We start from the raw sequence: 19,596 nt of genomic DNA on the forward strand, positions 1-19,596 counted from the left end.
GTCTTATTTATTGCCGTTTGATGAATAGAAAAATTGCCAATTGTGTTCTGTAGACCTTACTAATAGATAGGGGCTCTCTCCGCTCAATATATCTATTGTGTTAGTTACTGGGCCGACCCATGAGGAACACATCTGAATATAGGGGGCTGGCGCACAAACTCACCCTGCTCTACTGCATAATTATCTCAGCTAAGACATTGTCCTGTTCTACTTGCATTACTGAATAGAAACTAGGTCTATTCATGGCTGTTCATACAATGCCAGCTCTATGAGCAGGTCTAGCATCTTAAACAGAGGGTATAAAAGGCCTTTTGCACCTTCACTTCTTCTCTTTGGACTGCAACTTCTTCATATCTCTTCTCTGTCTCCAAACTTCGTCCTTCAGCAACAACATTTCTTTACTTGAGCTTCAGCTGGTCTGAAGCTTGTAGTGAAGGCTTGCGGCAACGTCTGTCTAGTTCCTGCTGGCAAACATTGTCTTGGAGATCTTGCTCTTCATAACCATCTTCATAACCTTCCTCTGCCACATCTTCCTCTTCAAAATCTTCTGCAACTTCTTCCAGCTGGCCTGGACACGTTACAGACGCCACCATCCCGCAGATCTCTGTCTTGCAAACACAACTTCACCATTCTTCTTGACCGAACCCCTTGGAACTCTGCATTGAGATACCTTCTCGATTCTGCATTCAACTCCTTCTGCAAACTCTGTCCAACACTTCAACACCTCAGAATACTCACTCTTCAACTCGTCAAGATGCCTGCGAAACGTGACAACACTCTCTTCCGTCCTCCCGCGGAAACTCATGGCTTGTTTTCAGAAGAAGAGTCTAGCGGTCAAGAAGACACTCAGACTTCATATCCTGCTACTGCTCGCGCGGAATCACTGGATCCGACTGCCACTGGTAAATCAACTGGAGGAAACCAGAATCCTGCGGCTTCAACTGCTGCCGAAGAAGAGGAGCACGATGACTTCTTTTCTGAATACGTCCACAAAAAACCGCCGAAGGAGGCACAGACCTCATCAGCATCGCAAAAGCCACAGAAGAAAGCTGCTTCGTCAGTTCCGCCTCGCAGATCGGCACGTCAGCAAACTCCTGTCCAGTCTCAACCGACCTCATCCACCGGCTTGCGTCGTTCTACTCGTGCTACTAGCCAGCCAGCGAGTGAACCTTCTTCCGTTCCTGTCCCTTCATACTCCGAACTCCATGCTCCACAGACTGTCAGCAAGAAACGCAAGGCAGCAGCAGCACCAAAGACCACCAGCAAGAGCGCCCCGAAAGCGAAGAAACCTCGTGTTCAGCCGAAAAAAGGACGCAGGGCTGTCACACCAGCAGTCTCAGAGAAAGACGCAGAGGATTTCGATGATGATCTTGCGGACGATACCGAACAAGTTCATCCAACTACCGGAGGAAAATCAGTAGCTCCGCAGGCACCTGTGAAGCGTGCTCCGCTCAGAAGAGGTCGCTCAGCCACTCCTGCCATCTCAGAAAGCGCTCTAGACGACGATTCCGATGACCATTCCGATGAGACTCTGATCAACCGTGCAACCACAGGCGGCAAAGGACTTCCCATTGAAACATTAGCAACCATCCGCGAAGTTGATAGCGATCATTCCGACGTCCACTCCAACATCCACTCCAGCACGACCAGCCACTCTGACAACGCCGTCATCGACACCGTCGAATCCCTCGCGAGCCACACTGAACCACAGCCGAAGCTTGATGCAAAGACCGGAACTGAAGACACGTACTGGGTGTACGTTGTCGTCCAGGTTGACGGCCGTGCCCAGGGAATTCCGGGCCGGACCATCCTCGGAACATACGTCGACAAGAAACGGGCAACCGCCCACATGCTCAACCGGATCCAACGCCTCCAGAAAGAGACTGGAGGTGACCAGTTCGAGCTGAGAAGCTCCTTCGGCCCAGAGGGCATCTACCAGCAAGTGGTCGACTCGCAGGGATACGGGGCAGTGGCGGTCTTCATTGAAAAGGAGCTGCGCGAAGGGGTCGCGCCCCAAGACCGCGTTCAACCCACCCCCAACTGGCTCCCCCGATTCGTGTACTTGACCATCGTGGAGACGAGAAACCTCGAATCCGCGGTGGTCAAGACCCACGTCCATGAGCAGGTCTACACGACCCTCGGGCAGGCAAACCGCCATGCCATGGACGTGTGGCGTCTCGGCCAAATGACAACGGAGGAGATTCAGACCAGGAATCTCCGGGCCGGGACCATGATCGGCGGGGACCACGAGGGGTGGGTGATGAAGCGGCTCGACGAGCTGGAGGTGGAGGAGAGGCCCTTTGCGGAGAAGTGGCAGCTGCCACTTGGGGAGGGCCCGAAGACGGAGGAGATCAGTATCCGGGTGCACAAGCACGAAGTTGCCGGGCCCCGGAACTGATCTCCTCCTCGGGCCCTCCCACGGAGTGACCTGTCAAATAAAAGAGAAAAGAAACAAAAAAATTGTTTGTTTTAGGGGGTGTTGGTGTCGTCTCCGCGGGCCGGAGATGGGGGTGGTTGGCGTCTAGTTTGTATTTAATGGATGATATTGGAGCCTGGAGCTCCCAAATGGGACCTTTTCAAAAGTATATCTTAGAACTGTAGACTTGTATTGAACATCCATCTCCATATGATCAAATGGTGTAGATGTGATATCCAGTCCCTGGGGCGATCCTGGAGTAGAAGTACAAGTGACAGTATGAAATAAGCTGGACTCAGGTAATTGGGCAACTCACCTAGATATAGTCGAAAGTATTGGCAGTTTTCCAATGAATATGAGACTGAAGAGAATCCATGCTAGTCATATAGTGAAGGCGATGGGTTAAAGCTGGTTAGTTCGATAACTGGGGTGGAGAGGTTCAACGTGGATTTGAATATAGGACAGCAGAACCCGAATTGACCCGCGGTGACCTCAATGAAATAGATTGCCAATTTAACTGTTTTTAAGAAACTCTTCGACTTACTTTGTCGCCATTTTCAACGCGAGATGCGATGCCCTGCGGACAGCCTTGCTTCAAACAGATGTCCAACATCAGGCCAGGCCACTTCTACAGCATGATAATGTGTCTTCTTTAATCGTCGGAGGTACAGGGTGGAGACTCGATAGACACTTCATTTGCCTGGAGCCATATGCAGAACAATCCTCGTTTCTGATTTGGCTAATACGACGGATCATCGCTGCTACGGTAGCCTGCTGTTGTTTGTGTGAGGTGGTCTGTCATATCGTCCGTTTGCAGCGGGTTCTTTGAGGTCTTAATTATAGGATAGAACCAAACCTACTAGATCACTAGGGCCTAGATTCTTTGTATACTATAGGAGATAAGTATGGGATCGACCTCGTCCTGGATCTAGAAGCAAGCAAACAACTTAGCTACTAACTAGGAGCTTCAAGTCGTACCGTTGCTCCTGTGCCCGGACAGGATTCCACAGAGTCCTACTTTTATTGCGAATCCTCTTCCATCCAAATTCATTGTGACGATTTTATGTCCGAATTACATGTGGTTCTCAACAAGTGTCTAGAGATTGTGTCGGAGCCTGCCTACAGGCAGACCTCCTGTCGGGTTTCTCCCACACCTTTCTTGCTCAACCCACAGAGATAAATAGGCTGAGCTAGTTTCTAGGGAATTCAAGCCCAGCGAGCTTCACTCAAAATATTACCGCCATATCTTGTTGATAGTTGAGAGCGCCGCCAGGTTATCCCTGCAGGCTGCCTCTTATCAACCACTGCTCACCATTAAAACATCCGGCTCGTCCATCAACAAGCATCATTACTTGACTGGTAATACGACAGCAAAAATGGCTGATTACAAAAAGTCGGTACTCTCGAATTCTGTCAATGATTTCCTCCGTTAACAATCAACATAGGATTATTCGGTCATCTCACTTCACTTTCCTCGTCGGCCAGGAGCAGACTCCCTTGACAATACATTCTGCTATTGTACAAAACATCTCAGAGCCTTTGTATGCCCTCATCAACAATGGCTTTATGAAAGAGTCTACGAACGGGGTGGCGATTCTCGATGATGTGGAAACAGAGACGTTCATCGCGTTCTGTGAATACGCCTACACCGGCGCCTACGTGACCCCAGATAGAAAAGAATCATCCAATAATGCTTCCACGGATGACCAGGAGAATATGAAACCCACCATGGGGCCTCTACTGGACTTTAGCGCTCCTCAGCTGGATGCAGAGTCAGAAGACACTTGGGGATTTAGCCCCGCAACGAAGAAGAGCAAGTACAGGGGGAAAGGGGCATATTACGATGGGACTAAAGCGAACTCGAAACATAAGTCTGAACCTGTCCAGGTTGATGTCGTCTACCCAGATGAGGCGCTCTGGGCACAATTTCGGTCACGGAGCTTCGGAGTCAAGTCTGCATTGCGCGCTATGGATCCAGACATCGTGTTTCATGCTAAACTATACGTCTTTGCGACGAAATATCTCGTTGAAAAATTACGCCAACAGTGTCTGAAATCACTCCATCGTGATCTCCGCCGTTTCTCCCTGAACCGTGAGAGTGCATCTCTTGTCCTTGACTTACTTGATTTCACTTACGCCAACACTGGGCGATACGAACCCGGTGGGAAATCTCCTCTCCGGGATTTGGTTATTCACTACATTGCCTGCGAGGCACGGACACTGGGTGATAACGAGAGATTCACGGAGATTCTGGACTCTAATGCAGAGATGGGGTCTGATCTCGTTGCAAAACTGGTGAGATAGAATAAGGGATTAGCCATTCGTCGGGTTCGGGAACTGCTATCGAGGATCTGAAGTGTGCTTTCGTAGCATACCTATGGCGTTAATAGCTTTTTACGGTTCTATGTCACATACAATTTTAGCAATTCATTCTGAAGAGTCCTACAACTACTCTCTCCTGCTTCTGAGGTATTAATGGAGATAAGAACTAGTTACATTTACAGCTATCACTTGGTGGCAATAACGATGTTAAAACAAAATTTTCCTGGCAGCATTAATCCCACTAAGATCCCATCTCTGCGGTGTAGTCCGATCTATCCATATTGACCAATCACCCCAGAAAACAGGACTCAGAATCTGTGCATACTCCCAATAATCCGGATACCATCCCGCATATTCCCAGTCGAGAATGCCTGTGACCCTACAGGAACGGAGGTGTGCTTGGATACAAGTCTCATAGCTTCAGCCTCAGCAGGTCGCACTCCATGTCCAGATTTTATCACATAGGAGAAGTCATGCTCAAGTACCCATCTGAATGCTAATTTGATGTATCGATTCCCGACTCGCAAATTTTGTATTTCGAAAGGAACGCCACCAGGGAATCTGTCATACTGAGAAGGATTTTTGAAATTTTGGTGATAATCACTTGGTTTTCCGATGACACTCCCAGTTACAGAGAGTAGACGACAAAACTGGTTCACCTCGGCCGTGACGTGCAGAAGTACAGAAGCCATACTGTCTGGTTGAAAAATCCATGGATCTTTGGCGGCTATACCGCGAGGCCGATGGAGCTGAACCATGGAAACCATATATATATAATTGGGATGCCGTAAATATATATCCGGATTGGAAACATAATCCAATCCTCCTCCCTCTATATCTCGAGATCCGCCCCGCGATGACACTTTATAAATGGAACCCGATGGCTGTATTAATACATGCTTCAAGAAAACAATCCATCCATGCAGAAAGTGCTTTTTTGCGGAGGATAAATCCCGGCGATTCATCATGTGGAGAGAGTCTTGTGGACCCGCTTACTGACTTAGTGTACTTAGCAAATCCACCGCGTCTGAAGATGCGATGATGTTCCGCCGCACGGGCACAGCTCCCCGCCACGGTCAGCTTTCCAAGTACTACTGTACATGGCCACAGAAAAGCAGTGCTTTTCTTCAAATTACACTCTTTTGGGCGGTGATCCCATATATCACTGGCCGCTCTCTTTCTACGATAAGTTCCTGAAGGAGCTTCGAGCTTCGCTGGTGACCACTGCCGTCCCCCCCGCGCGGTGCGTCGCATAGACAAATCCGATGGCGGAAACACAGCGCAGTGGCGCGGGTCTCTTGGACCTCGAGAAGGAACTCGTTTGCTCGGTATGTGCAAATTTGCAGAATTATATATGTCCCAGCAGCTCCTCGTGGACTCCCAGTAACCCCGCGGAATTCCTTATGCGCCCAGCTGCGATAATCACTGATAACCTCTAGATTTGTACAGAACTATTATATCAGCCTCTCACCCTACTCGACTGCCTTCATACATTCTGCGGCTCTTGTTTGAAAGAATGGTTCTCCTGGCAAGCAGCGCGGGCGGGGTCATCTCACTCTTCGCGCTTCACCTGCCCCTCGTGTAGAGCGGCCGTTCGCGAAACACGGCCCAATGCCACAGTCACAACTCTACTGGATATGTTCCTGAAAGCAAACCCTGAACGTGTAAAGCCAACCGAGGAGAGGGAAGAAATAGCGCAGAAATACAAACCCGGCGACTCAGTGCTGCCAGCGCCAAACTCTGGCGCGGCAGCGGACTCGGACGAAGAGGATCGACGGCTGATAGAGGAAGTGAGGGAGTTAAGTCTGCATGATGTCGACGGCCGGCAACAGGCGAGACCTTCGAGTTCCCGAGGTGGGCAGTCATCGCGCCATCGTCGTGCTGCGAGCGTTGATACCAATGAGAGAACGGACGATAGCCGGGCAAGGCGACGTCGTGAAGAGGAGCGCAGAGCACGACGTCAAGCACAGCAACATGCTGCACGCAGCGCAGTCCATGCCGGAAGCATGGCATCTGGATCGACATCATCCAGGCAGATCGAACACCAGTCCAGCTTGCGGTCGCTGCTCAGTTCGTCTGATGTGGAAAGTATGGAGGAAGAGATATTGCGACAGATCATCGAGGACGGCTTGTTGGACGGCATAGATCTGCACGACCTGGATCAGGCGCAGGAAGAGGAACTGAGTGAGCGAATTGCGGAGGCGTATCGCAGGAGACATTTACAAAGGTCAAACTCTCGACCGCCGCGGAATACGGCTGCTGAACAGCCACGGGAATCTAGTCATCAGCGCGCTAGATCTCAGACTGTGCAAACGCAATCCACATCTACGCCCCAGAGAGACGCTTCGCGGCATCCTCCAATATCGCGTCCACATCTTTTAGAACAGCTATCGCCACCGTCCGCCCCAGGCCATCAGAGGCGAGCCTCAGATCAAGGTGCTAGACGTCGCAGAACTTCGCCATCACCTGCAAACCCAGCCTCTTCTTCGGAAATTACACTGCGGCCTGCTGCAAGGTCTGCTACTGATACGACAGATCAGGAGGGGCATCTATCCTACAGTGCAAGGTCGAGAACGAGGCAGCCATCTGTCTCGTCAGCACGGCGGACCGCAGAGTCAGAAGGAAGAATATACGATGCTTGGGTCTCAGGAGGCCGAGATAGGGGCGCATCCCAGCCGCTCATCAGTCGGTCTGCTAGTGATCCCCCAACAGAATCTCAAAGGTCTCCAGCCTTGCATTCGGGACATGGTGCATCTGAGTTGCCCGCATCGCTATGGGTAGATGGCGTGGTGAACAGCAATGCTCGTTCGAGACTACCGTCATCGCGCGCTGACGCAGCTCGCATCCCTGCCGTTCTTTATCCTGAACCATCTATTTCCTGCGATCGCTGTGGAAAGCCTAACATACAGTATGACCTTCATAAGAACTGTTCCAAATGCACGGGTGGCAAGTACAACATCTGCCTCCGCTGCTACCGCCAGGGTCGCGGCTGTCTCCACTGGTTTGGATTTGGTTCTACAGCACAGTCAACTTTTGAGCGTATGACGTCTTCCAATAGTCAATCCAGGCCTGTACAGGAGTCACCGCACGTTTTGCGCTCTCGACGATATGAACGACCAGAAGAGACAGCTGAAAGGGAGGTAAATGAAGGCCGACAGATGACCAGTGATGACCCGTCTAGGAGACTGCAAGAAGGCATGTTCTGTGATATTTGTCAATCGCTAGCGGATGACTGCTTCTGGAAATGTGGCCAATGTAACTATGGGGACTGGGGTTTCTGCAACTCCTGCGTTAATCAAGGCAGATGTTGCACTCACCCACTTCTTCCGGTTCGTCGTCTTTCCAATGATGGCAGGGTCACTGTCTCCGGAACGCAGACAACTTTCTCCAAGAGTACCGGCATTCCTGTGAGCTCGAGTAGAATATCCATCAACGACGAGATATACAATATCTTATCTTTCTCCACGAAATGTGACGTGTGTAGCTATCCTATTTCTCCATCGTCATCTCGATTTCATTGCCTTCAATGCAACAGTGGTGACTATGACGTCTGCACAAACTGCTATCTCAAACTTGTCGCTTGCGGGAAGATCAGCAAAGAGAATGGCCACAATGGCTGGCGAAGATGCCTCAAAGGTCATCGAATGATCGTTGTGGGCTTCCAGGACCACGAAGACGGCCCGCATCGAGTCATTGTACGTGGGCTGGTTGGCGGTCATGCGTTGAAGGACGAACATGTCCGTAGGCGTGGATCTGAACAACACACATCCGGCTCTGTTACCTCTCCAGAACTTAGCACAGGAGATTGGAGTTGGAAAGAAGGCGCAGAAGGAAGAAAGAAAGCCTCTCGTGTGCGTGCTGCGTTGGCAAATGCCGTCAGTGGATCCGGTGAGTCTCCTGTCTCGTCTCCCACTACTCCGCATGGAGTCTCTTCTGCTCGTCGCTTCCCACCCGATGGAGGCGTTGGTCTTATCCTCTACGCTCTCTGGCCATGGTTTCCTGAGGAAGATGCACAAGATGAATTGCTCTTCCCTGGCGGAGCCGAAATCACAGAAGCAGAGAACATCAATGATGACTGGTTCTGGGGCTGCTACGCTGGTCGGACGGGTCTTTTTCCAGGCAATTATGGAAGAGTTATCAGTGAGGTTACGTGAATCGGATGTTTTGTCGATATGTCTTCTTATTTCTCTTCGTTGCTGATACTCAATTGCTTGTACTGCTGCATATATAGCATTTCTTGTTTGACCAGCCTAATAGCTTGTTTTGGATATGGATTGGGACCGTCGGATGATGCGCATGACTTACGAATAGATGAACGAGATGAAGCAAAGCGTGATAAATAATGTATTCATGAAGTGTATTCGTTCTTAGTCTGTTTCTGTATACAGATTTCGACTTCAAAACTCATGATGAGTTTCGTGTCTCTTTTGCAGAGAAATCATCATGCTTGTCATCTGTCAATCCCGGATCTAGGAACATCGCTAGATATCGCCAGTGTATGGAGCTTATCGATGCTAAGACTACTACATCCATCCGATACTTTGCCATACTTTGCACTTCCGCTGCAAAGTAATGCCGCTTCCTGATTGGGCAATAATGCTGCATAGCCACCCCGCCTAAATACCCGACGTCGTTATCGCTATTGAGCTCATCATAAGTTTTTTTCACAGAATATTGCTACATTGACATAGAAATAATTCCTCATGACTAGCTTCCAAGACCTACCTCTAGAGCTCCTCGTGATCATTCTGGAATGTACCGATGATGTCTCAACTCTACTTGACTGCTGTTTAGTTTCAAGAAGACTTGGTGCCATAGCTCAGTCGGTCCTCTATCAGAGTTTCGTCAAAATCCTACCATCTTCGCCACACTGTCTCCGGTATCCACTGCCACTACTCACACGAACAATCGTCTCCTGTCCCCGCTTGAGCGCAAACGTCCGGGACCTAGATATTGACGCTTCTGTCGAACATGGTCCAGAATATAGTCCCGAAGGCGACAAGCCACGAGATTCTGTCAATACCTCGGGAACTGATACTACAAGTGGACTGCTCGGTTTATACAGTGGTGATATCAAGTTATTTATAAAAAATCTCCAGGGATTCCCGACCGTGCCCAGAGATGCGTGGATACGCTCTTTACACCTAGAACCCAGCGTTCTTACTCTGCTGCTACTTCTGCACATGCCAAATCTCAGACGCTTGGTCATCTCTGTTGATAAGCATAGTTTGAGATCGCTGAAATCTATCATTCAACTATCTCACGGCGGAGTACCTGGGCTGCCGTTTATGAGCAATCTGAGACGGCTACATCTTCGATGTCCTGGTGCCGATCAAGAGAACCAGGTCGTACTCGGGGATATTTTGTCTCTACTGTCCTTCCCTTCTCTAGAACAACTGTGGATTGATAGGTGCTCCAATGATGACGCGGATGAGTCCCTTTTGCCTCAGCTATTTAATATCCCGCCAGGGACTCTGTCTCTCTCAATGATCTCCTTTCGACAAAGCTGTGTAAACGCCGCGAGCATTCAGATGCTTATCCGGGCATGCACAACATTGAAATCTTTCCGTTATGGCATTGGAACATCCAACGGAACCCAGTTTAACCCCGAAGAGTTATATTCAGCACTCTATGACCAAAAAAATAATTTGGAGGAAGTGCGAGTCAACCTTAGCAGCATGGAACACGACTTCGCGCCTGCATGGGAAAATCGAGGCTTTGGTTCCTTTTATGAGTTCGATAAACTCAAAATTTTGGGCGTGGATCAACCGTTTTTGAAGAGACTGCCGGATTTTCCGGGCTCGTTGCAGCACCTCCTTTTACAGTGCTGTCAGTCTCCTGTTTTTAAAACAATATCTCATGTAGCGGCTCAGTCCACACATGGCATACTGCCGCTTTTGACTGAAGTGTCACTTTTCGGTGACGTTCTTTACCCAGGGCGAATGCTGGATTTACCATCTCGAGGCGCGACTGACGTTCTTTTTGATGCATCCTGTCAAAAACTTTCAGGATTGTTTTCGCACACGGCCGTTGATCTCCAATTTGAGGGTGACTTGTTGGAAAGGACAGCTGATGATTATGACTTTGCCTTCACTTATGGCATCCCTGGCGCTTTTTGGCCGCTGATCTATCTCCTGTGAAATAAATGGAGTATTGCCTACTAATTATATCCAGCCGAAAACGAAAGGCTGGTCTGAACGAAATGAAAATGGGGAGAAAGCGATTACAATTTGTAATTATTAATAGAGGATATATATTAGGTATGGATTTCGCAGAAGAGAATAATCTCAAGGCGTTTACGCGGACAGTAACTGAGACGTCCCAAAGTCTCAAAATAAAGACAGCGACGGTAAGATATAGGTTCTTACCGCATGTATTTGTGGTTAAGATGCAATTCCTGTATTATTCGACACTTATCAATGTGCTCGAGAATTTGCAGATACCCTCCATATACAACAGATTTGACTGGCATGAAAACAACAAGGCTTAAGAGTCCAAGAACGGCAAATATGATTGGTGTTTATGATGTGCTTACTCATCACATGCGCGGAACTCACTTGCGACGACGACAACACTGGATATTTCTGGCTGCTAGCGAAGCAACTAGAGACAAGTTACTATCAAGAGCTCCAATTATGTTGTGAGAGAAGAACACCCTCTGTTCCTTCTGAGATGGTTACGAGGAACCAGCCTCGACACCCAACCAAGCTTTTTTGTCCGTCTTAATCAAAGGGACTCGGCTCCATGATCCTCTTCCTGAACTGAAGGAATCATCTGCTACTTCTGACAGCTGAACCGATTCAGTTGGAAATAAAAAGGCCCATTTGTCTTGCTCCTATTGAGGGAGCAAAGCAATAAGGCCTTTCGGTACTGGCGCCCATGAATAGATTCCGACTACTGGCAGCAAGCTCCCGGAATGCGAGTCCGTCGAGTCACATCCAGAGTCGCCACTACTGTCATACTCACTCTTACGCTTCATATTTCCATGTTAAATTCCACCGGAAAAGTGTAGTGCAACAGCAATGTCGCTGTTTCAGTCTCCCGAGCATATTAGTCCCACCAGCGATGTTCTTGGGTCTAGGTATCACCCTCTGGATACAGAAATGTCTTGCGATGATCATATTTCAGAACAAGATCATTTATATGCCAAGCATCCCGCCTCTTGCACGATGGGAGACGATCGAAGATTATGCGCCAGAATGTCGCCCCATTCAGTGGCGGGAGGAATCTATCAAGTCTGAAGATGGAGTGAAGATTTCGTTAATCGTTGGCGATGCAGAAGGAGAGCAGGTCAAAGCCAATGTGGCCAGTGATGATGAAGTCCACCTGGTCATATTGTATTTCCAAGGGTAGGAAGATAACGCGTCACTACTAGTTAATGTGCCGGGCTGATTCATCGCAGCAATGCGTCGTCGCTTCCACCACGGTTGCCATTTCTCTCAAGTATTATCAAGAAAACTAAGAAAGTGCACCAGATATCTTTTGTTGCGCTCTCCTACCGAGGATACTGGCACTCCCAGGGAAAGCCTTCGCAGAAAGGCATTGAACGCGATGCAAGAGCTGCAATGCAGTGGGTGCTGCGGCAGTATTCCCAAGTACCTAACGTTCGCATTTCCTTCTGGGGTCAGAGCGTCGGTGCAGGCGCTGCAACAGGACTTGCTGCGGAGTATCTTGAGAAGGGCGACTCTGAGCATCCACCACTTGTATGTTTGGTTCTCGAGACTCCCTTTACCAATATGCGTGATCTTCTCCGGGATTTTTATCCTCAAAAGTGGCTACCGTACCACTACCTAAGTCCGTTCCTTCGCAACCACTGGGACAGTGAACAGGCTCTACGGCGCATTGCTCGTGCTCCAGGTCTGCAGAAACCCAATATCTTGATTGCCCAGGCGGAACAGGATGAGATTGTTCCACGACAGCAAAGTGAGAGACTGGAAACATTCTGCAGGTCACTCGATATCACCGTGAACCGACATATTGTTCCAAAAGCACTGCATAATGATGTGATGGTAAAGGCCGACGGCCAAAAAGCAATTGCGGATTTCCTATCGCAGCATATTTGAGATCCTTGCTGAATCTTGTTGCTGAAGTTTCGAGCTGCATCTTCTACCAACACCATTTCCTCCATGCTATCCTCCAGGAAGCATCACACAAATCTAGCTCTATACATTCCGATATGACGTCCATGACATTCCCAGTGATAATATACAGGTAGCAGCGGAAATTCCCGCGGTGAACGTGAGAAAACCGAGGCATCGATTACCCTCGACCGCTCGACCCCTTCGTGCGAAAGCACAAATCTAGCGAGACTATGCGGTTATCTTCCGGTCCGATTGTGCAAATGTCAGCCGCGTGGCGGGTAAAAGCTTTTTTTTTTTTTTTTTTTTCTCTACCTTTCCCGATCGCATCGAGGCTTTGAATAAAAGCGACCTGGGATGAGTTCTCCAAATCTCCCACAAGCTCAGGAATACTCTCGAAAAATTTTTGTGCAAACGCAATCCCCTCAGCCATGGCTGCCAAATTCTTATTGTGATCATGTCCTGCATTTTTTTCATCCGAAAGCATGTTAGCTCAGGGGGAGAGCGCGTAAGGAATCACATGACTCAAATACATACATTGAACTGATCCACTAACATTACTATAGCGGGCTCATAACCCGGAGGTCCCTGGATCGAAACCAGGACATGCTATTCAATTCTTTTTTTACCCCCGTCTAATACTACGACCATTTAAACTGCTTATAAAATACTTCTATGCTCTTATATGTATAACACACTCGAGCTTCTCCGCATGTTGGGGGAGGCCCGGACAAGTGGCATTTGCCTTCGCTATCTGCTTGGGTTGCTTTCTAAGGTCATACTGTATAATAATAATTCCATAGCTTGGCATGTCCTAATACCCATGGGAGGTCACTAGGAACACAGGGAAGCCTGTGTTCCAACGCCTGTGTTCTGGCGGACGTCAATGAATACTAATAATAATACTCCTACTACTGATATGTGTCAATAAACGGCACGGTCCTGGCTTTACTTCCTTTAGTAATGCCGGATTTACTGCCGGTATGAGTAGCTACAGCAGACCTTACGGAAGGATTTATCCTTCTTACACCCCAATTACAGGCCTATGCCCTTGCATTTTGGTAGCATGTCCTAGATTCGGGCATTCTCCACCATCTGTCCTGAGCTTCAGGACGTCAGATTAGGATCCTTAGTCGATCCCACCATCAAGCACAGGAGTCCGTGTCTACGACAAGGACTACACCGGCATGTTACTGTGGTACTGCGGTGTCTATGTCTAAACATCCTCCTCCCCCTCAACACCTGCCTGCAATCCCTCTGCAAGTTGTTTCCACTGCTTTCTAACTCGCAGCGTTCCGGGCGAGTCATTCAAGGTATAAGGACCAGTTCCCGGAAACTATCTTATTCCTGATTGGCTTCATTATCTCATTTTATCCAACACCGAAGGGAACATCGACTTCAGCTTATCTTAGTGCGAACATGGTTGCACCCAGGGGTAATGCCACTCCACGTGTAGGAGCAGTTCCTAACTATCGTTTCTTTCATAAAAGTAGCGGAAATTCACGTCTGGCGTGTCCCTAGGGCCGACGGAGCGCAACGTTGCTGTTCTTACCCAGAAACTCTGAGGATTGAGCTTGATTATATCCCAAGTTAAAATTATCGGCGAAGCCATCGCTGCCTAAAGCACCCGGGAAAGAAGCCGGGGAATAATTTTGAACAGTCAAACAGAGACGAATCTTCTTTAAGTACCGTTCTTTGCTCGCATCAGAAGTTCTGACGATTCGACGCCTGCCTCACCATTGGGTCTGTACGGCTAGCCCTCCACCCACTGCCTCAACAATAGGTCACCAGCCTAGCAGGCCAGCGACTTGCTGAAAATAGATAGCATTCGTCACAATATACAAACAACACTATTTTTATAATCGTCTCGCAGGATCGTCCCAACACCGGGAAGATGCACCGCCACCACAAAAATATCAAATTTCTGCAACTCGTCCCCCGCCCCGTGTGCGCTTAGCTTGAGGAGCTGCGCTGTGTTGAGAGTGCCTTCTGCTAGAATGGCATCTTTTGATGCAAATGCTCCGTTTCTTCTTTTTATGTTGTCTACTATCATAACGCGGGTCTGTTTTGTAAAGACTCCTGCCTTCTGAGGAATAGATGTCTATGGCCTTAGGCTTGTCGCGGTCCTTGTCGAAGAAGACATTTGTTGCGAGACATGTGCGAATATCAAGAAGGTGCTTTTTTATGCTATCAGCAATTCTCGCGTTGGAAGTCATAAGTAGGCAGTGGTTTCTTTGGGACTTCGTCTACATCTGTTGTTTATATGCTGTGTATCGGCGTATAAAGCAAATGCCAGGTGATCTATCAATTATCCGTTTATGGCAGATTCTTTGAATCCTGATTATGCTGGATTACTACTAGATTACTAGATTACTAGGATCTAGATTCTTTGTATGCTAGAGATAAATATGGGATCAAATCCCCCTAGACCTAGAGTCAAGCAAGAAATTCAGATCCTGCTTCCGTGCTGTTTTGGATTCGACACTGTGTCGTTTTTCTGAGGATGCGAGATGTTTATATGACGAATTACTTCGTCTCACCTCCCTTTTCTTTGCAGACATTCCCTCCAGCGCAGCTATTATAAATAGATCATGCGCCTTATATTATCAGGATCAGGACAGCCATAGAATCTATCTCCTAAACTTCCATCAGGCAGATACTAGCAACGCTCAAGAGGGTCGTAATAATATCTCGTATTCTGCACGCTCTGTGACGAATCCTTCGTGACCTTGCCGATATGCTCCCACTTATCATCAGACAGGAGAACCACTACCATGGCTTCGTGTGTCACGCACCGCATATTGTCTTCGACTGGAGATAATAGATCCCTTTATGCCTGGAGGATTAGTACCGATGAATTAGGTATGATCCCCCCTGCCATCTCCTAGATCATCCTGTCATCATACACCACTTGCGCTTCATCGTCATTGTGCTTGACGAAATCATCCCATATCATCGCTAGGTTTTCTAAAGCGATGAGATGGAATTTTCTGCTTGAGATTTTAACCCTGATCGTTTCCAGCTTCGACAAGAGGACTCTTGTGAGCATCTCGGGCAAGATTGGCCTGTCAAGGGACCACCTACCGCGCCTGAGCCGTCGATTACGTATCGCTATCCCCTTGGCTGTTATCTGCTTGTTTTATTTCTGCCGTTGTACAGTCTTTTGATACAAAATATCATTAAGTTTGGCACAAGGTGTTCTCAAATCTGTCAACTGGATCGAGTAATCATGCCTTTAAACAGTAAGGCAAGGCTATAAGCGCGCGGCTATCTGAGTTTTCTAGCGTCCCCACCGTAAATAGCTTATTTTGACCACATGTTGACGGTGCGAACGGACCAGCCCACACATCCAGTATCGTGGATTGGATATCTAAAGGCCTTGAGAGGAAAACGTATTCCATATAATGTACTCTAGACCCGTAGAATTTTTTACAAAGACGGTTAACCTTATCTTGCTGGGTTGTATAGTTTGAGAAGTACCGTTCCTAACATGGCTGTAATACTAAGCAGCTTCCGGAATTATTGAATTGATGCAAAGTTTACAGTTGCATCCGAAAGATTGTGTTTATTCAAGCTCTTGAGATTGTATAAACCTAATGCGAACATAGTCGAGCTATCGCAATTCTGTGGAAAGGTTCATCGCATGCGACTCTATTCTCTTCGATTGCAATTTGGCTCGGGTAGTCATAAATATGAAATTGACACAAACGGAAAGCAGGAAGCAAACCAGGAAAGATACCATAGAAATAAGTATGTGGAATAAAGTAATAGGTCGGTTCTTGACAACGAGCCCGAAACGCAACAATATCGTCAAAGTCCTTCGTGTTCAAGGTTCTCACATCTCGATCCTCCTTGGTGATCTCCTTTCTCAGTCGCCAGGCAACTTTAAGGGCAATGGATGCTTTTTGCATCTCACCTGTCGCTTCGAACAGTTTACCCTTGAGAAAAGCAGTGCGAGCAATCTCATTCTTGTGTGCATCGGGTCGACAGACCAGATGTCCAGTGCCTCATTGATCATAGCATTAAGAGGGGTCAGAGAAAACCCACACGGTGCAAATTGTCGAAGAGCGGTGCCTAACACTACTGTCATTGTGTAATTCCGCATGAAAAAAACGACGCAGCCTCACGCCGCACAAAAGCAAGGATCTGGAGAATCTAAGCCGATACGGGGCGAGAGTGTGATGCTCTGAATCATGCCAGATTGACGAGCTCTACCAGCGGTGATGCGCACCTGTCGATGTGGTGGACCCAGTCCGAGCGAGGTCGGATTGCTCGACAACGTTTCCGGGCCTCTTGGTTGGCGAGAGTGAGCGGCGAATACGTCTCCCTACGGTCTTCAGCCAGTCGCGGCCGAGGGTACGCACTCGGCGCACCTGGTAGACTTGGTCTTGGGCGGTCTCCTTGGCGCGGCGGAAATAGTCAACGATCTGTTGCGTCGTTTCCATCATCGCATCGTGCGATTTACCCGCCTCGATAATGGCTGAGATGATATAGTCTGAGAAGCGGTAGAATGGGGGGCCCTGCTCCTGCGTTGGCATAATGACGAAGCCGGCCTCGCGGAAAACGCGCCAGATCTTGCTGCGACGCTCCTTGAAGTCTGGGACGCGCCCAGCAACATCCTGCATCCAGAGAGACATGTCCCAAAACATGCACGTGGTGTTGCCGGGCCTTGGGAGCCGAAAGTGATCGACGATGCGATCGGCAAAGCGACCCGATTCCCACCGAAACCGCACCACGGATAAGACCTCCGTGCAAGTGAGATTGCTAGCGCCGAGGATTACCTCGCCCTTTACGAAGCTCCGGAGTTTGCCCGCGAGAGCCACATTCTGCCCCTGGGTCCAGTCGCCAGGACAGGCCTGCAGAAGCAGCCTGGCCATCTCAACAGCGCGCAGTCGAGTGCTCTCTGTGGTATCCGGAAATTGGGCATCACGGCTCCCGCCCGTGAGGGATGCCAGGGAGGCGGAAGGATCGAAGGCCGGATTGCGCGGGTTGGGATCGACGAGTGGATGGGATTGCCCCATCGGTGGAGTGTAGGTGACTTTATGAAGGCTGTTCCAGCGCTCCTCAAATCTGGCCAACGGGATCCCCGTTCGGGCCGTCCATGAGTATTCCCAATCATCGTCCTGAGCGCTGAAGGTGAATTCCTGATCGGCCCACAGGCGATGCACGCGTTCCCCACAGACCTCGAGGATCGAGCGGCAGAACTGATTGTATGACTCAGTCTGTAGTTGGGTAGGATTATCTGGCTGCAGGCTTTCCGTATCTTGTGCCGGTCCTGGAGCGGGATTGTCAAGGAGGGGGCTGGAAACGCTGGACAGGGTTTCGATGAGAGTACTGCAGAAAATAGAGCCACAGGTGCGGCCCATACTGGCGGAAGGAAGCCAGGCGTTGGATGTATTTTCAAGCCCGGCAGCTGTTAGGGTGGTGTGGTTTAAGTCCGGGTGAATAGCCCATCCACCAGAATAACAGGCGGTTGTGACCAGTGTCACTCGGCATCCTGGCTCGATGGCCGCTTTCAGTCGGACGATACTGAGGCCCTTGTTATGGTTGCCGTCATCAAGCAACAGCTGGTGGTTAATAAGTCCATGGCAGAACACGAGCAGGAGAAGGGGGGCTCCCTCTCTTTTTGCCAGCTCCGACGCCTTCCGTACAGCCGTAAGGAATTCCTCAATCATGTTGGAAGTCTTGACGAGGGTAACGGGGGTGTACTTGTTAGCGTTGAGCAGAGGCTCACTGAGAACGACTCGGCGAGTTTGGTATGGGTTTCCATGAAGCAGATATTGCTGGTCAGGCCACTTGGTGACCACAGCACGGGGATCCTGTCAAAGACAAGTCAGTCCACGTTGAACGACCAAGAAACATCTGTTGTGGCAGTTATTATGCGATGGACTAGAGCCATATAGGCACTTACCGCGGCAGTGAGCCAGACCTGGCCTGGCACATTCCGATCCTTGTCTCCAGGATGGCCCATACCTTTCAGAAGGTAGTTGAAGGCATAAAAATCTGAAAGAAACCAGCCGTCACGTGTGGCATGCGAGCTGCTGAGGGCGGGATGGGTAGCGGCGACGACGATTGTGTTGTCGTAAATCTCAGGGAGGGTCTTGGAAATGAATGTCTCCGGGACGCGCAACGGATTGCGGATATGGCCACCCTGGACCAGAGGCGCTCTGGTTGACATTGTATTGATAGTGAGGGGAGAAACGAGCGGGGTGGTTTTGGCAGAGTTGGAGGCTGGGAAGTACTTGGTGGTCACGAAGAGACGCCGGCAGCCACTACTAGATATGTCTTGTGTGCTGGTGAGTCAGTACTAGGCAGTAACAGTATCAGCAGGAACCAGGAAGGCGGTGCTCTGGTCGAGGGAACCTTGTCTGGTGGGCCAAAGTTAGGTAAGGCAAGATGGAACAAAGGCAGCAGCAAGATGGAATATACCAATAAAAGGAATAGTAGGGCAAAAGTGAAGGCAGAAATGAGGTGAATATCAACAACGGGTGGTGAGTTACAATCTGCTAAGTTTTGGCCGTCAGAACGGGAATGATCGAGGTTAACACAATAGAGCCATACCTGGGAAACTGTTTGTTGGCTACGCACAAAGCCTATTTTACTACAATGCCGCCTAGGCTGTGGCAGACTATCAAAATTGGCCTCTTGCTGATCTAGAAAGGGCACGTCAGCTCGAACGGAGCAAATATGGGCTGCATCACTCACCAGATCTGTATTCGACTGCGATCGCGCATCACCCAAGTTTTGGAGAAGGTCATAACCTCTGGAGCGAAGCTCGCT

General features: G+C 49.1%; 7 protein-coding genes and 1 non-coding gene across 8 annotated transcripts; 6 read left to right on the forward strand and 2 right to left on the reverse strand.

The window, feature by feature from the left end:
* Positions 1-359: 359 nt before the first annotated feature.
* On the forward strand, positions 360-2,398 carry C8Q69DRAFT_499037 (hypothetical protein; the record flags this gene model as incomplete). The annotated part of the gene is made up of 1 exon (XM_028632311.1): positions 360-2,398. The coding sequence occupies exon 1, from the start codon at positions 755-757 to the stop codon at positions 2,396-2,398; it is 1,644 nt and encodes a 547-aa protein (XP_028484895.1). The 5' UTR covers positions 360-754.
* A 1,394-nt stretch (positions 2,399-3,792) lies between these two features.
* On the forward strand, positions 3,793-4,764 carry C8Q69DRAFT_521547 (hypothetical protein; the record flags this gene model as incomplete). Its single annotated transcript, XM_028633517.1, has 2 exons — positions 3,793-3,809; positions 3,862-4,764. 2 exons carry the CDS (start codon positions 3,793-3,795, stop codon positions 4,718-4,720), a joined length of 876 nt encoding a protein of 291 aa, XP_028484896.1. The 3' UTR covers positions 4,721-4,764.
* A 181-nt stretch (positions 4,765-4,945) lies between these two features.
* C8Q69DRAFT_403513 (hypothetical protein) lies at positions 4,946-5,116 on the reverse strand (the record flags this gene model as incomplete). The annotated part of the gene is made up of 1 exon (XM_028628001.1): positions 4,946-5,116. A coding segment is annotated over one exon (171 nt), but the record flags the coding sequence as incomplete, so codon positions are not given.
* Positions 5,117-5,743: 627 nt separating this feature from the next.
* Positions 5,744-9,017, forward strand: C8Q69DRAFT_286936 (RING finger domain protein). The gene is made up of 2 exons (XM_028626975.1): positions 5,744-6,066; positions 6,178-9,017. Exons 1-2 carry the CDS (start codon positions 6,004-6,006, stop codon positions 8,890-8,892), a joined length of 2,778 nt encoding a protein of 925 aa, XP_028484898.1. The 5' UTR covers positions 5,744-6,003; the 3' UTR covers positions 8,893-9,017.
* A 378-nt stretch (positions 9,018-9,395) lies between these two features.
* On the forward strand, positions 9,396-11,084 carry C8Q69DRAFT_469485 (hypothetical protein). Its single transcript, XM_028630763.1, has one exon. The coding sequence runs from the start codon at positions 9,442-9,444 to the stop codon at positions 10,876-10,878; it is 1,437 nt and encodes a 478-aa protein (XP_028484899.1). The 5' UTR covers positions 9,396-9,441; the 3' UTR covers positions 10,879-11,084.
* A 247-nt stretch (positions 11,085-11,331) lies between these two features.
* Positions 11,332-12,899, forward strand: C8Q69DRAFT_286952 (Alpha/Beta hydrolase protein). The gene is made up of 2 exons (XM_028626976.1): positions 11,332-12,087; positions 12,141-12,899. The coding sequence occupies exons 1-2, from the start codon at positions 11,618-11,620 to the stop codon at positions 12,799-12,801; spliced, it is 1,131 nt and encodes a 376-aa protein (XP_028484900.1). The 5' UTR covers positions 11,332-11,617; the 3' UTR covers positions 12,802-12,899.
* A 399-nt stretch (positions 12,900-13,298) lies between these two features.
* C8Q69DRAFT_t78 lies at positions 13,299-13,428 on the forward strand. The gene has a single exon. It is a non-coding gene; the product is annotated as a tRNA-OTHER (tRNA).
* A 3,542-nt stretch (positions 13,429-16,970) lies between these two features.
* Positions 16,971-19,408, reverse strand: C8Q69DRAFT_287000 (hypothetical protein). Its single transcript, XM_028626977.1, has 4 exons — positions 19,378-19,408; positions 19,246-19,319; positions 18,728-19,184; positions 16,971-18,635 (listed from the first exon to the last, which is right to left on the reverse strand). The coding sequence occupies exons 3-4, from the start codon at positions 18,992-18,994 to the stop codon at positions 17,028-17,030; spliced, it is 1,875 nt and encodes a 624-aa protein (XP_028484901.1). The 5' UTR covers positions 18,995-19,184; positions 19,246-19,319; positions 19,378-19,408; the 3' UTR covers positions 16,971-17,027.
* Positions 19,409-19,596: the final 188 nt, after the last annotated feature.

Source organism: Paecilomyces variotii (genome assembly GCF_004022145.1).
Source record: "Paecilomyces variotii strain CBS 101075 chromosome Unknown C8Q69scaffold_6, whole genome shotgun sequence".
NCBI lineage: Eukaryota > Fungi > Ascomycota > Eurotiomycetes > Eurotiales > Thermoascaceae > Paecilomyces > Paecilomyces variotii.

Bases quoted from the DNA above. Each gene is read 5' to 3' on its own strand.
- C8Q69DRAFT_286936 (XM_028626975.1), top strand. From the start codon at position 6,004: ATGGCGGAAACACAGCGCAGTGGCGCGGGTCTCTTGGACCTCGAGAAG. The intron at 6,067-6,177 runs GTATGTGCAAAT...GATAACCTCTAG, and splicing joins AGAAGGAACTCGTTTGCTCG to ATTTGTACAGAACTATTATA.
- C8Q69DRAFT_469485 (XM_028630763.1), top strand. From the start codon at position 9,442: ATGACTAGCTTCCAAGACCTACCTCTAGAGCTCCTCGTGATCATTCTG.
- C8Q69DRAFT_286952 (XM_028626976.1), top strand. From the start codon at position 11,618: ATGAATAGATTCCGACTACTGGCAGCAAGCTCCCGGAATGCGAGTCCG. The intron at 12,088-12,140 runs GTAGGAAGATAA...GATTCATCGCAG, and splicing joins GTCATATTGTATTTCCAAGG to CAATGCGTCGTCGCTTCCAC.
- C8Q69DRAFT_287000 (XM_028626977.1), bottom strand. From the start codon at position 18,994: ATGTCAACCAGAGCGCCTCTGGTCCAGGGTGGCCATATCCGCAATCCG. The intron at 18,636-18,727 runs GTAAGTGCCTAT...TGTCTTTGACAG, and splicing joins AGGTCTGGCTCACTGCCGCG to GATCCCCGTGCTGTGGTCAC.